General features: G+C 38.4%; 1 protein-coding gene across 1 annotated transcript in view; it reads left to right on the top strand.

Annotated features, from left to right (window-relative positions):
• The window catches only part of CR1 (complement C3b/C4b receptor 1 (Knops blood group)), a 136,178-nt gene that overhangs the window by 107,413 nt on the left and 14,489 nt on the right, over positions 1 to 14,276 (top strand). Inside the window, exons 22-24 of the mRNA XM_036832108.1 lie at positions 5,737 to 5,922; positions 7,775 to 7,798; positions 8,578 to 8,653. Coding sequence (XP_036688003.1) covers positions 5,737 to 5,922; positions 7,775 to 7,798; positions 8,578 to 8,653 — 286 coding nt within the window. The remainder of the gene's footprint in view (positions 1 to 5,736; positions 5,923 to 7,774; positions 7,799 to 8,577; positions 8,654 to 14,276) is intronic.

Raw genomic sequence — 14,276 nt, 5'->3', positions numbered from 1 at the left:
TTTGTGGTATGTGTGTGTATATATATATACACAGTTGTTATATCTTCTTGTTGGATTGATACCTTTACCATTGTGTAATGTCCTTATTTGTCTCTAGTTACAGTCTTTGTTTTAAAGTCTATATTTTCTGATATAAGTATTGCCACCCAGCTTTCTTTTCATTTCCATAAGCATGGAGTATCTTTTTCCATCCCCTCGCTTTTGGTCTGTGTGTGTCCTTACATCTGAAGTTAGTCTCCTATAGGCAGCATCTATCTATATATCTATATCTATCTATCTATCTATCTATCATCTATCTATCTATCTATCTATCTATCTATCTATCTATCTATCTAATCTATCTATCTACAGCCACTCTGTGTCTTTTTTTTTTCCATGTATTTTGCAACTGGAAGTTTGTACCTCTTAATCTCCCTCACCTATTTCTTTCCTCACCCCATTTCCCTCCCCTCTGGCAACCACCTGTTTGTTCTCGGTATCTATAACTCTGTTTCTTATGTTTGTTCATTTTTTTTTTTTTTTTTAGATTCCACAATAAGTGAAATCATGTAGTACTTGCCTTTCTCTGTCTGACATGTCATTTAGCATAGTACCTCGAGGTCCATCCATGTTGTTGTAAATGGTAAGATATCATTCGTTTTATGCCTCAGTAATATTCCATTGTGTATGTATACCACATCTTCTTTTTCCATTCATTTATTGATGGGTATTTAGGTTGCTTCCATATCTTGGCTTTTGTGAATAATGCTGCAATGAACATAGGAGTGCATATATCTTTTCTAATTAGTGTTTTCATTTTCTTCAGATGAATGCACAGGAGTGGAATTGCTGTCATGCAGTAGTTCTAGTTTTAATTTTTTTAAATTAATTAATTTATTTATTTTTGGTTTCATTGGGTCTTCATTGCTGCGTGCAGGCTTTCTCTAGTTGTAGAGACCACGGGCTACTCTTTGTTGTGGTGCGTGTGCTTCTCATTGCAGTGGCTTCTCTTGCTGTGGACCACGGGCTCTAGGCATGCGGGCTTCAGCAATTGTGGCATGCAGGCTCAGTAGTTGTGACTCGTGGGCTCTAGAGTGCAGGCTCAGTTGTTGTGGCACACGGGCTTAGTTGCTCTGCAGCATGTGGGATCTTTCCACACCAGGGCTCAAACCCACGTACCCTGCATTGGCAAGCAGATTCTTAATCACTGCACCACCAGGGAAGTCCCTAGTTTTTAGTTTTTTGAGAAATCTTCATACTGTTTTCCACAGTGGGTACAATTTACATTCCCAACAACAGTGCATGAGAGTTCCCTTTTCTCCACATCCTTGCTAACACTTGTTATTTGTTTCTTTTGCTATTAGCCATGCTGACAGGTGCTAGGAGATATCTCACTGTGGCTTTGATTTGCATTTCTCTGATGATTAATGATGCTGAGCATCTTCTCACATGCCTGCTGGCCATCTGTATGTATTCTTTGGAAAAATGTCTATTCAGATCCTCTGCCCATTTTTTAATCTGATTGTTTGTTTTTTTGACGTTGAGTTGTATGAGTTCTTTGTATTTTTCACCCTTTCTTTGTCTTTTGATTGGAGCATTTAGTCCATTTACATTTAAAGTAATTATTCATAGATATGGACTTATTGCCATTTTGTTAATTTTGGGGGATTGTTTTGTTGTTTAGTTCTTCTTTCTTCTTTTCCTCTCCTCTTTTGCAATTTGATGACTTTCTTTAGCATTATGTTTGGATTCCTTTCTCTCTTTTTTTGTTTGTATCTATTATAGGTTTCGGTTTGTGGCCACCATGAAGTTCATCTATAATAGCTATCTATCTATCTATCTATCTATCATCTATCTATCTATCATCTATGATTACATATAGATGTATATATGATTAATTGATGATCTCTTAAGTTCGACTGTATTCTAACAACCCTGCATTTTTACTCCCCCCCCAACAATGTTGAATATTTTTGGTGTCATATTTTACATCTTTTTGTTTTGTGTGTCCCTTAGCTACTTATTTTGTATATAGATGATTTCCCTACTTTTGTCTTTTAACCTTCCTGCTAGCTTTATAAATAGTTGATCTACTATTTTGCCTTTACCAGTGAGATATTTTCTTTCATAATTTTCACATTTCTAATTGTGGCCTTTTCTTTTCCACTTAAAGAAGTTCCTTTAACATTTCTTGTAAAACCAGTTTAGTGGTGCTGACTCTTTCAGTTTTTATTTGTCTGTAAAACTCTCCTTCAAATATGAGTGATAACTTTGCCAGGTAGAGTATTCTTGTTTGTAGATTTTCCCCTTTTATCATTTGATTATATTGTGCCATTCCCTTCTGGCCTGCAAAGTTTCTGTTAAAGAGTCAGCTGATATTCTTATGGAGGTTCCCTTGTACATAACTAGTTGCTTTTCTCTTGCTGTTTTTAATATTCCCTCTTAATCTTTCACTTTTTGCCATTTTAATAGTATGTGTTTTGGTGCAAATCTCTTTGGGTTCATCTTGTTTGTGATTCTCTGTACTTCCTTACTTGGGTGTCTGTTTCCTTCCCCAGGTTAAGGAAGTGTTCCACTATTATTTCTTCAAATAAGTTCTCTGCCCCTTGGTCTCTGTCTTCTCCTTCTGGGACCCCCATCATGTGAATGTTAGTATGCTTGATATTGTTCCAGAGGTTTCTTAAACTATCCCCATTTAAAAAAACTTTTTTCTCTTTTCTGTTCAGCTTAAGAGATTTCCATAACTTTTTCTTTCAGATCACTGATCTATTCCTCTGCATCATCTAATCTACTGTTGATTCCTTCTAGTGTATTTTTTATTTCAGTTATTGTATTCTTCAGCTTTGTTTGGTTCTTCTTTATATTTTCTATTCCTTTGTTAAACTTCTCACTGTGCTCATCCATTCTTCCCCTGAGTTCAGTGAGTATCTTTATGACCATTACCTTGAACTCTTTATCATGTAGATTTCTTATCTCCAATTCAGTTATTTCTTTTTCGGAAATTTTGTCTTGTTCAATAATTTGGAACATACACCTCTGTTTCTTCATTTTGCCCAATATTCAGTGTTTATATCTGTGTGTTAAGTTGGTCCATTTTGTTTCCTGATCTTGAAGAAGTGCCCATGGTAGGAAACATCCTGTGGTTCCATCAGCATGCTCCCCTCTGGTCATGAAAGCTATATGTTCTATGGGTGCCCCCTATGTGCGATGCTTGTGCCCTTCTTTTGTGGTGGTACCAACTACTGTGGGCATACTGGTATGTGAGGCTGACAGCTAGCCAAGTTGGCTGCTAGGCCATGCTTTGTACAGTAGCTGTGGGCCCACTGGAGGGCTGGGTAAGCTTCCTTCCTGGTTGGCTGCACACCCAGGGGGATGTGGGGCTGATGCTGGCCCACTGAAGGGTAGGACTGTGTCCCTGTGTGGCTGTCTGCATTGTCTGGTGGTGGTGGTGGGCTCAGCATTGGTGCTGGCCCACTGGTATGAGTGGCTGGGTCCCCATGGGGCTGTCTACATGACCCTGGGGGCTCAGGGCTCATGCAAGCCCACCGGAGGTCAGGACCAGGTCCCTATGTGGCTGTCTGCATGGCCCAGAGGGACTCAGGGCAGGTGCTGACCTGCTGGTGGGTGGGGCCAGGTCCCCACATGGCTGTGTACATGTCTGGATTGGGTTGGGCTGGTACAGGCCCACTGGTGGTGGTAAGCCTCCAGCACTAATAGGCTAGAGGGAGGATTTCCAAATGGCATTTGCTAGCACTGGTGTTATCTCAGTAGAATGAGCTCCCCAGAATGGCTGCTAACAGTGTCTAAGGGGAATCCCAGTTGCCTGCTGCCTCTCTGGGAGGCTCTTCAAGATCAGCAAGTAGGTCGGACTGAAGCTCTTTTCAAACTACTGCCTCTGTGCTGGGACTCGGAGCATATGAGACTTTGCACGTGCCCTATAAGAGTGACATTTTTGTTTCCTATAACCCTCTGGCACTCTCGAACATAAGCCCCACTGGGTTTCAAAGCTAGGTGTTGTGGGTGCTCATCTCCCTGGAGCAGGAATCCTGGCTGGGGAGCCCAGTGAAGGGCTCAGACTCCTCACTCCTCGGGGAGGACCTTTATGATTGTGATATTCTTCCCATTTGTGGGTCACCAACTAAGGCTGTGGGTCTTCACTATACCATATCTCTGCCTCTCCTACTCATCTCATTATGGTTCCTTCTTTATCTCTTTAGTTATGGAAGTTTGTTTTTCTGCTAGTATTCAGGTCATTTTCATAGTTAGTTGCTCTGTAAGTAGTTGTAATTTTGGTGTGTCCATAGGAGAAGGTGAGTTCAGGGTCTTCCTATGCTACCATCTTGGACACCTTTCCCTAAAAAGACAGATTCTTAAATTCCATTCCCAAGGGCTTCCCTGGTGGCACAGTGGTTGAGAATCTGCCTGCCAATGCAGGGGACACGGGTTCGAGCCCTGGTCTGGGAAGATCCCACATGCTGCGGAGCAACTAAGCCCGTGAGCCACAACTACTGATCCTGCGCATCTGGAGCCTGTGCCCCACAACAAGAGAGGCTGCGATAGTGAAAGGCCCGCGCACCGCGATGAAGAGTAGCCCCCGCTTGCCGCAACTAGAGAAAGCCCTCGCACAGAAACGAAGACCCAACACAGCCAAAAATTAAAAAAAAAAAAAAAAAAATTCCATTCCCAAGAACTCTCTTTCTAACATGTTGAGGCAGAGTCCAGAGGTCTATTTTTAACAAACCCATCAGAATATTTTGATGTAGCAGGACCACAGACCATATTTTGAGAAATGCCACTTTACCCTGTTGGTTCTTATTTTAAAAAGAGAACTTAGGCTAATTTTGAGACCATTACAACTGAAAAGCAGGCTTTGCTTGGAAGGTATCAGTGGCAAGGCAGAGAAGGAAAGCAAAACAAAGGATGGGCTTGTTGGCCTAAAACAAATAGACTGCCAGTTATTTCTCCAGCAGAAATGGTCTTGCTTGGGATCAGCAGAGAATTGCGGTTTGAGGTCTGCAGCCATGGTGAGCCACATGCAAGTCCCAGCATAGCAAAGGAAGGAGAACTCCTTTAACAGAAGGGAAAAGGAAGTTGTAAGGGCTCTAGCAAACAGAGTCCATGACTTTTCCTTGCTGATTTGCTGCCAGGAAAGAAGAGGAGTCTTTCTTCTTGCTGTTGAGCTCTGCTGTCATCACAGGGTGTGAAAGCTCCCCCTTCTGGTCTCCAGACTCTATTTAATTATTTAATTTAAGGTTTCTATTTATTAATTTTTACAAGGTAAATGAGATAAAATTAAGTAAAAAATTAATACCTTAAATTCAGAATCATAATTTATTAATTACTTTGTTCTATGTATAGAAATGAGCCAGAAATATGCATTTATTCAAGAGACAAAATACCCGTATTAGTTGTATACCTAAAGAGAGTTAAAATGATATTCCTGTTTTCTTATGGTGTGGCCCAAGTGGTTCCAAGGCTGGAACATGGTTATCCTAATTCCTAACCTTTCCACAACTTTCCTGTTGAAGAGTTAACAATAATTTAAAGTATGATAATTTAAAATAATTATAAGCAATACATTTATATTCCCTTGCTTTACATAAAAAGGGAAGTCAGAGAATTTTAAATAATAAGATGTTGTAGGAGAGGTATCAATAATTTTTGATGGAAGACATGACTCATCTTTGCTAAAAGCAAAGTTTCAACTAACAATTAACAATAAAATATCAATTTCTTTTTTTATTTTTCTAATTTCAGAAGTAAATTGTAGCCTCCCACAGATTATGAATGGAATCCAGAAGGAATTGAAAATGAGAAAAGTATATCACTCTGGAGATAATGTAACTTTGGAGTGTGAAGATGGGTATACTCTGGAAGGCAGTCCCTGGAGCCAGTGCCAGGAAGATGACCTGTGGGACCCTCCTCTGGCCATATGTACCTCTCGTAAGTGCAAGTGCAAGGAATGTAGGTCCTTCCCAGCCATGGTTACTGTTCATTCATTCATCTATACTGACACTGAATGTGGTGGTGTGCCATATGGTGTGCATTAGCTAAGAGCTAAGGAGTGCAGTAAGAGTCCCTAATTCTTCCACCAAAGCCCTTAGCAATGAGAATAAGGCAAGCCTTGCTCCTCACACTTCTTAACCCATCCATCTTGCCTCAGGCCCCCCTCTGAACCTTTTTGCCCATTATCACTCTATTGCTACATACATTGCACAGTAATAATTTGATTACATCCTATGGGTCTTAAAATTCAGTAGCAGATTAGTGGTAGAGCAGGCCTTCAAGAATGTTTTCAGCATGAGTCGAGGATCACCTTCCAACTTGCAGAGACTAGCTGGTCTGTCTCCCGCACTGGTGTAGACTACAGGATTTTAACCTGGTACATTGGATACAGTGATTTAGGAATCATGTGTCATTGAGATCTGTAGAAGGGTAGCCTTCTGCTGGCAACTAGAGGGTGATGTAAAATAGAAAATCCTAAACCTTAAACTTGTACACATCAAGTAACAGATGGGCAAAATGAATAATGAATAACCTTCCTTAATCTAAATTAGTCTTAGCCTTCTCTTCTCCCCCATTCTTATCACTCTTACTTAAAATATGTGGTTGAATACCAAAATTGTTCAAGATACAATTTTTCTACAGTTAATGCCTTAAATGCAATAACAAAGCTCACTCACAAATAATATTTCTGAATTATAAACTTGACACTCCCTTAATATCAAATTATATTCATTTCTTTGGCAAAAAGATCACTGCCTATCTGAATGCCTTTTGAGTATTCTAACCATGTGGCTGTGAGAGACAGAAAATTCACATAATTTGGGGCTACTGACCTGCCAGATATTAAAATAGAAAGTCACAATACATAAATCATTTTATATCACCGAAAATAGACTTATCTTTATTAAAAATGGAATAAAGTAGATATTAATAAAATAGAGCTCAGTATAAATAGAAATTAAAGTATCTTACAGAAAACAATCTAATAACAGAGACATCATCAATCCAAGGGGAAGAAAAAGATGATCAAATAGTATACGTAGCACTGAAAAAATTTGGAACCTTTCTTTTTATCTTACAATAAATACCAGATGTAATAAATAGTTAAAAGTTTTAAAAGTCAACATAGGAAAGCTAAAGTAGAAAAGGAAAAAAAAAGAAGATAAAACAGCTAGAAAAAGAAAAACAACTTTTGGAACTTTTTGATATGATAGAGAAAATTATAAAAGGGCAACAAATTTGACTTAGAACTTATGAACTTTGAAAAGTAAATAAGAAAGCAGTAGACAGATAAGAAATATGTTAAAAATATAATGAAGGGTTAATAGTGTTATACACGTAGCAGTAGTGTTGGTTGTGGTAATAATAAAGGTTGTAAAAGTTAACATATGTTGAGCACTTAATTCAACTGTTCAAAGATTAAATAGATATTCTATAACTATGTAAAAACTTAGATGCATGAGAAAATGTACTAGAAGGGAATGTACTAAACTATTTCAGGATAGTAGGATTATGGATGATATTTTTCTTTTGTTCTGTTTTATAAACTTTCTGCTCTAATTATACTACTTTTATGACAAAACAGTAATTTTTAAAGAAAAAAACAGACTTTGCTGAGTACACAAAATAATATGAGATTGTGTGAGTAAAATCAATGGCTTTTTATATTAGAAAAAAATTAAGAATCTGTACAGAAAAAAATCAGGATGAATTATAACTGGCTGAGAGCTCCTGTTTGATCATGTTGTGTGCCAGACTGATGTTTTTTGTGGCTTTTGCTTCCTTTTAGGCACGAGTGATGATCTCATAGTTGGTAAGTTTTATGAAGGGTTTGCTGAGGAAACATCCTTAACAGTAGGTATCCACTGATAATAAATGAAATGTAAAAAGAGAGATCAAAATATCCTAGACTGCAATTTTAATTAGAAAGAAAAGAATAACGAATTCAGGCCATAGTGTAGCAAAACTGGTATCCTTATATGCATATAGAGTGAGTGTCCTTTATCAAAGTTTCTATGCTATCTTTGAACCATTATAAAAAAAGAACCATTCTTCCTATTTTAATGTGTCTGGAGAAGGCAACTTGTTCTTTAGTTTATAACATAGGAATAGTCTTCAGGATGGTAGTCGTGCCCATTTGCATAAATTGAAAGCCACAAAGACCAATTTTCTAAGCCCATTTCTGTGATCTGCCTATGTGAGAGGAATAGTTTTGTGGTAGAATTTCTAAGAGATTCAGTAGAGTCTGCTGCATAGAGTAACTCGTGCCTTGTGCCTCACACAAGAGATGTGTGCAGGGTCATGGCAAGCTGAGCAGAGGCGCTCCAGTGCTTGTTCTCACCCACTTGTTGAAATGCTGCTGTTGGACAAAGGTCACAAACTGCTTTCTCACTGATCATTTATAACCCTGTGGTAATAAGACTAATATGCTAGATTAAACCAGGAACAGAGGGGAAATCTTAAAGATAAGCCTGTTGGGGGTGTTTTTTAAAAACAGAATTTATACTTACTTTTTAAAAACTCATTAAGACACAGTTTGAAACCTACAGGTTATATTTTCCATGCATTTAATTACCATGTTTTACTGCCTAGGCATGTTCCTTGGTATGATCCTCTTGATTTTACCCATCATTGCTTCCTGTTTGATAATTCTAAAGTGCAAAAAAGGGTAAGTACAGCCATATTCTCCTAGAATATGTTTATAACTCTATTTGCTGCTTCTTGGAAGCCAAAGAGATGTAAAAGATGTTGACCTAAAACAAATAGACTGCCAGTTATTTCTCCAGCAAAAATGCGTTTATTTGGGATCAGCAGAGAATAGCAATTTGAAGTCTGCAACAACGGAGAGTCATATGCAAGTCCCTGCACGGCAAGGGAAGGAGAGTGCTTTTCTTGGAAGGAAAAGGAAGTTGGGAGGGATGTAGTAAACAAAGAGTCCATGGCTTTTCATTGGCTGAGCCCATGCCAGGAAAGAAGAGGAGTCTTTCTTTTTCCTGCTGGTCTCTGGTGTCTTCCCAGTGCAGGAGAACTCCCCCTTCTGGTCCCCCAACTCTATTTATTTGAGGTTTTGGGGGATTAATCTTTTACAAAGGAAACTTCAAAAAAGAAGTACTACATAAACAGAGGTGATAATTCTTATAAAGAAGGCTGATGACACATATTAGGCATAAAGAAGTATTCACACTATTAAAAACAACAAAATTCGGCTGGGTAAATTTGAAGATCTAATTGGCTTTATTAAAAGATTCATGGATTGGGCAGCATCCCATTTAGTAACTAGAAGGATGCACAGAGGAGATGTACAAATGGAAGGTTTTCATAAGAAGAAGGGTGGGGCAAAGGAGCTATTAGGGGAAAAAAGGATTATTTTAAAATCAGGACATCTTCCTTGGGAGCAGGGCAGAGGTGTTAGACAGCAAGGATTTATGAAATTGATTGCCTCTTCTTCCTCTGGGAAGTGGAGAGGACCTACATAACAGATTACCTCACTGATGTTGAACAGAAAATTTCAGACTGGTTGATTAAGATTAATTTCTGCAGAAGGTCAAAACTGCAATTAAGTCCTGGGATCAAATGATTCCATTTTGGGTCTGTTACTTTCTTTAAAGAAATATATATGATACTAAGAACACTTTCTTTAAAAGCTTAGAATTTATGAAGGACTCAAATTTTGCAAAAGAGATAATAGAAGGAATTTTTAAAGTGTGTTGATGAGAATGTTGGTATCCTTGTTTTGCTAAAACATTTCAGACTCCGACCTCTATACACTGACCCTATCAGGGCACTAGAAGTTAGAAAGTGTGTCCCACTGGCACACATACCCAGGCTGCCAGTGTAGAAGAATTAAGGTTTTGCATGGGTATTTTTAAAAAATAATAATCGTGGAGATTGGTTCAAGATGGCGAAGTAGAACGACATGCTCTCACTCCCTATTGCAAGAACACCGGAATCACAACTAACTGCTGAACAATCATCAACAGGAGAACACTGGAATTCACCAAAAAAGATACCCCACATGCAAAGACAAAGGAGAAGCCACAATGAGATGGTAGAACGGATGCAATCACAATAAAATCAAATCCAATAACCGCTGGGTTGGTGACTCAAAAACTGGAGAACACTTATACCACAGAAGTCCACCCACTGGAGTGAAGGTTCTGAGCCCCACGTCAGGCTTCCAAACCTGGGGGTCCGGCAACGGTAGGAGGAATTCCTAGAGAATCAGACTTTGAAGGCTAGCAGGATTTGATTGCAGGATTTTGACAGGACTGGGGGAAACAGAGACTCCACTCTTGGACGGCACACACAAAGAAGTGTGTGCATTGGGACCAAGGGGAAGGAGCAGTGATGCCATAGGAAACTGAACCAGACCTACCTGATAGTGTTGGAGGGTCTCCTGCAGAGGCGGGGGGTGGCTGTGCCTCACCATGAGGACAAGGACACTGGCAGCAGAAGTTCTGGGAAGTACTCCTTGGCGTGAGCCCTCCCAGAGTCCACCATTAGCTCCACCAAACAGCCCAGCTAGGCTCCAGTGTTGGGTCGCCTCAGGACAAAAAACCAACAGGGAAGGAATCCAGCCTCATGCATCAATAGGCAAGAAGATTAAAATTTTACTGAGCTCTGCCTGCCAGAGCAACAGCCAGCTCTACCCCCCACCAGTCCCTCCCATCAGGAAACTTCCACAAGCCTCTTAGATATCCTCATCCACCAGCGAGCAGACAGCAGAAGCAAGAAGAACTACACTCCTGCAGCCCGTGGAACAAAAACCACATTCACAGAAAGATAGACAAGATGAAAAGGCAGAGGGCTGTGTACCGGATGAAGGAACAAGATAAAACCCCAGAAAAACAACTAAATGAAATGGAGATAGGCAATCTTCCAGAAGGAGAATTCAGAATAATGTTAGTGAAGATGATCCAGGACCTCGGAAAAAGAATGGAGGCAAATATCAAGAAGACGCAAGAAATGTTTAATAAAGATCTAGAAGAATTAAAGAACAAGCAAACAGAGATGAACAATACAATCACTGAAATGAAAACTACACTAGAAGGAATCAATAGCAGAATAACTGAGGCAGAAGAATGGATAAGTGACATGGAAGACAGAAGGGTGGAATTCACTGCTGCAGAAGAGAATAAAGAAAAAAGAATGAAAAGAAATGAAGACAGCTGAAGAGACCTCTGGGACAACATTAAATGCAAGAACATTCGCGTTATAGGGGTCTCAGAAGGAGAAGAGAGAGAGAAAGGACCAGAGAAAATATTTGAAGAGATTAGAGTGGAAAATTTCCCTAACATGGGAAGGGAAATAGCCACCCAAGTCCAGGAAGTGCAGGGAGTCCCATACAGGATAAACCCAAGGAGAAACACACTGAGACACATAGTAATCAAATTGGCAAGAATTAAACACAAAGAAAAATTATTGAAAGCAGCAAGGGAAAAATGACAAATTACATACAAGGGAACTCCCATAAGGTTAACAGCTGATTTCTCAACAGACACTCTACAAGCCAGAAGGGAGTGGCATGATATACTTAAAGTGATGAAAGGGAAGAAACTACAACCAAGATACTCTACCCAGCAAGGATCTCATTTGGATTCGATGGTGAAATCAAAAGCTTTACAGACAAGCAAAAGCTAAGAGAATTCAGCACCACCAAACCAGCTCTACAACAAATGCTAAAGGAAATTCTCTAAGTGGGAAACACAAGGGAAGAAAAGGACCTACAAAAACTAACCGAACACATTAAAGAAAATGGAAATAGGAACATACATATCAATAATTACCTTAAACGTGAATGGATTAAATGCTCCAACCAAAAGACACAGGCTTGCTAAATGGATTCAAAAACAAGACCCATATATATGCTGTCTACAAGAGACCCACTTCAGACCTAGGGACACATACAAACTGAAACTGAGGGGATGGAAAAAGATATTCCATGCAAATGGGAATCAAAAGAAAGCTGGAGTAGCAATACTCATATCAGATAAAATAGACTTTAAAATAAAGAATATTACAAGATACAAGGAAGGACACTACATAATGATCAAGGGATCAATCCAAGAAGGAGATATAACAATTATAAATATATATGCACCCAACATAGGAGCACTTCAATACATAAGGCAACTGCTAACAGCTCTAAAAGAGGAAATCGACAGTAATACAATAATAGTGGGGGACTTTAACACCTCACTTACACCAATGGACATATCATCCAAACAGAAAATTAATAAGGAAACACAAGCTTTAAATGACACAATAGACCAGATAGATTTAATTGATATTTATAGGACATTCTATCCCAAAAATTGCAGATTACACTTTCTTCTCAAGTGCACATGGAACATTCTCCAAGAAAGATCATATCTTGGGTCACAAATCAAGCCTCAGTAAATTTAAGAAAATTGAAATCATATCAAGCATCTTTTCTGACCACAACGCTATGAGATTAGAAATCACTTACAGGGAAAAATCCGTAAAAACACAAACACATGGAGGCTAAACAATATGTTACTAAATAACCAAGAGATCACTGAAGAAATCAAAGAGGAAATCAAAAAATACCTACAGACAAATGACAATGAAAACACGACAATCCAAAACCTATGGGATGCAGCAAAAGAAGTTCTAAGAGGGAAGTTTATAGCTTTACAAGTCTACCTCAAGAAACAAGAAAAATCTCAAATAAACAATCTAACCTTACACCTAAAGGAACTAGAGAAAGAAAAACAAACAGAACACAAAGTTCGCAGAAGGACAGAAATCATCAAGATCAGAGCAGAAATAAATGAAATAGAAACAAAGAAAACAATAGCAAAGATCAATAACACTAAAAGCTGGTTCTTTGAGAAGATAACCAAAATTGATAAACCATTCGCCAGATTCATCAAGAAAAAGAAGGATAAGACTCAAATCAATAAAATTAGAAATGAAAAAGGAGAAGTTACAACAGACACTGCAGAAATACAGAGCATCCTAAGAGACTACTACAAGCAACTCTATGCCAATAAAATGGACAACCTGGAAGAAATGGACAATTTCTCAGAAAGGTATAACCTTCCAAGACTGAACCAGGAAGAAACAGAAAATATGAACAGACCAATCACAGTAATGAAATTGAAACTGTGATTTAAAATCTTTCAACAAACAAAAGTCCAGGACCAGATGGCTTCAAAGGTGAATTCTATCAAACATTTAGAGAAGAGCTAACACCCATCCTTCTCAAACTGTTCCAAAAAATTGCAGAGGAAGGAACACTCCCAAACTCATTCTACGAGGCCACCATCACCCTGATACCAAAACCAGACAAAGATACTACAAAAAAAGAAAATTACAGACCAATATGACTGATGAATATAGATGCAAAAATCCTCAACAAAATACTAGTAAACAGAATCCAACAACACATTAAAAGGATCATACACCATGATCAAGTGGGAGTTATCCCAGGGATGCAAGGATTCTTCAACACACACAAATCAATCAGTGTGATACACCATATTAACAAATTGAAGAATAAAAACCATATGATCATCTCAATAGATGCAGGAAAAGGTTTTGACAAAATTCAACACACATTTATGATAAAAACTCTCTGGAAAGTGGGCATAGAAGGAACCTACCTCAATATAATAAAGGCCATATATGACAAACCCACAGCAAACATCATTCTCAATGGTGAAAAACTGAAAGAATTTCCTCTAAGATCAGAACAAGACAAGGATGTCCACTCTCACCACTATTATTCAACATAGCTTTGGAAGTCCTAGCCATGGTAATCAGAGAAGAAAAAGAAATAAAAGGAATACAAATTGGAAAAGAAGAAGGAAAACTGTCACAGTTTGCAGATGACATGATACTATACGTACAGAATCCTAAAGATGCCACCAGAAAACTACTAGAGCTAATCAATGAATTTGGTAAAGTTGTAGGATACAAAATTAATGCACAGAAATCTCTTGCATTCCTATACACTAATGATGAAAAATCTGAAACAGAAATTAAGGAAACACTCTCATTTACCATTGCAACAAAAAGAATAAAATACCTAGGAATAAACCTACCTAAGGAGACAAAAGACCTGTATGCAGAAAACTATAAGACACTGACGAAATAAATTAAAGATGATACCAACAGATGGAGAGATATACCATGTTCTTGGATTGGAAGAATCAATATGGTGAAAATGACTATACTACCCAAAGCAATCTAAAGATTCAATGCAATCCCTATCAAATTACCAATGGCATTTTTTACAGAACTAGAACGAAAAATCTTAAAATTTC

The sequence above is a fragment of the Balaenoptera musculus genome, chromosome 1 (assembly GCF_009873245.2).
Source record: "Balaenoptera musculus isolate JJ_BM4_2016_0621 chromosome 1, mBalMus1.pri.v3, whole genome shotgun sequence".
Taxonomy (NCBI): domain Eukaryota; kingdom Metazoa; phylum Chordata; class Mammalia; order Artiodactyla; family Balaenopteridae; genus Balaenoptera; species Balaenoptera musculus.
The sequence above is the reverse complement of the archived record's forward strand: the minus strand, read 5'-3'. Positions and strand labels throughout refer to the sequence as shown.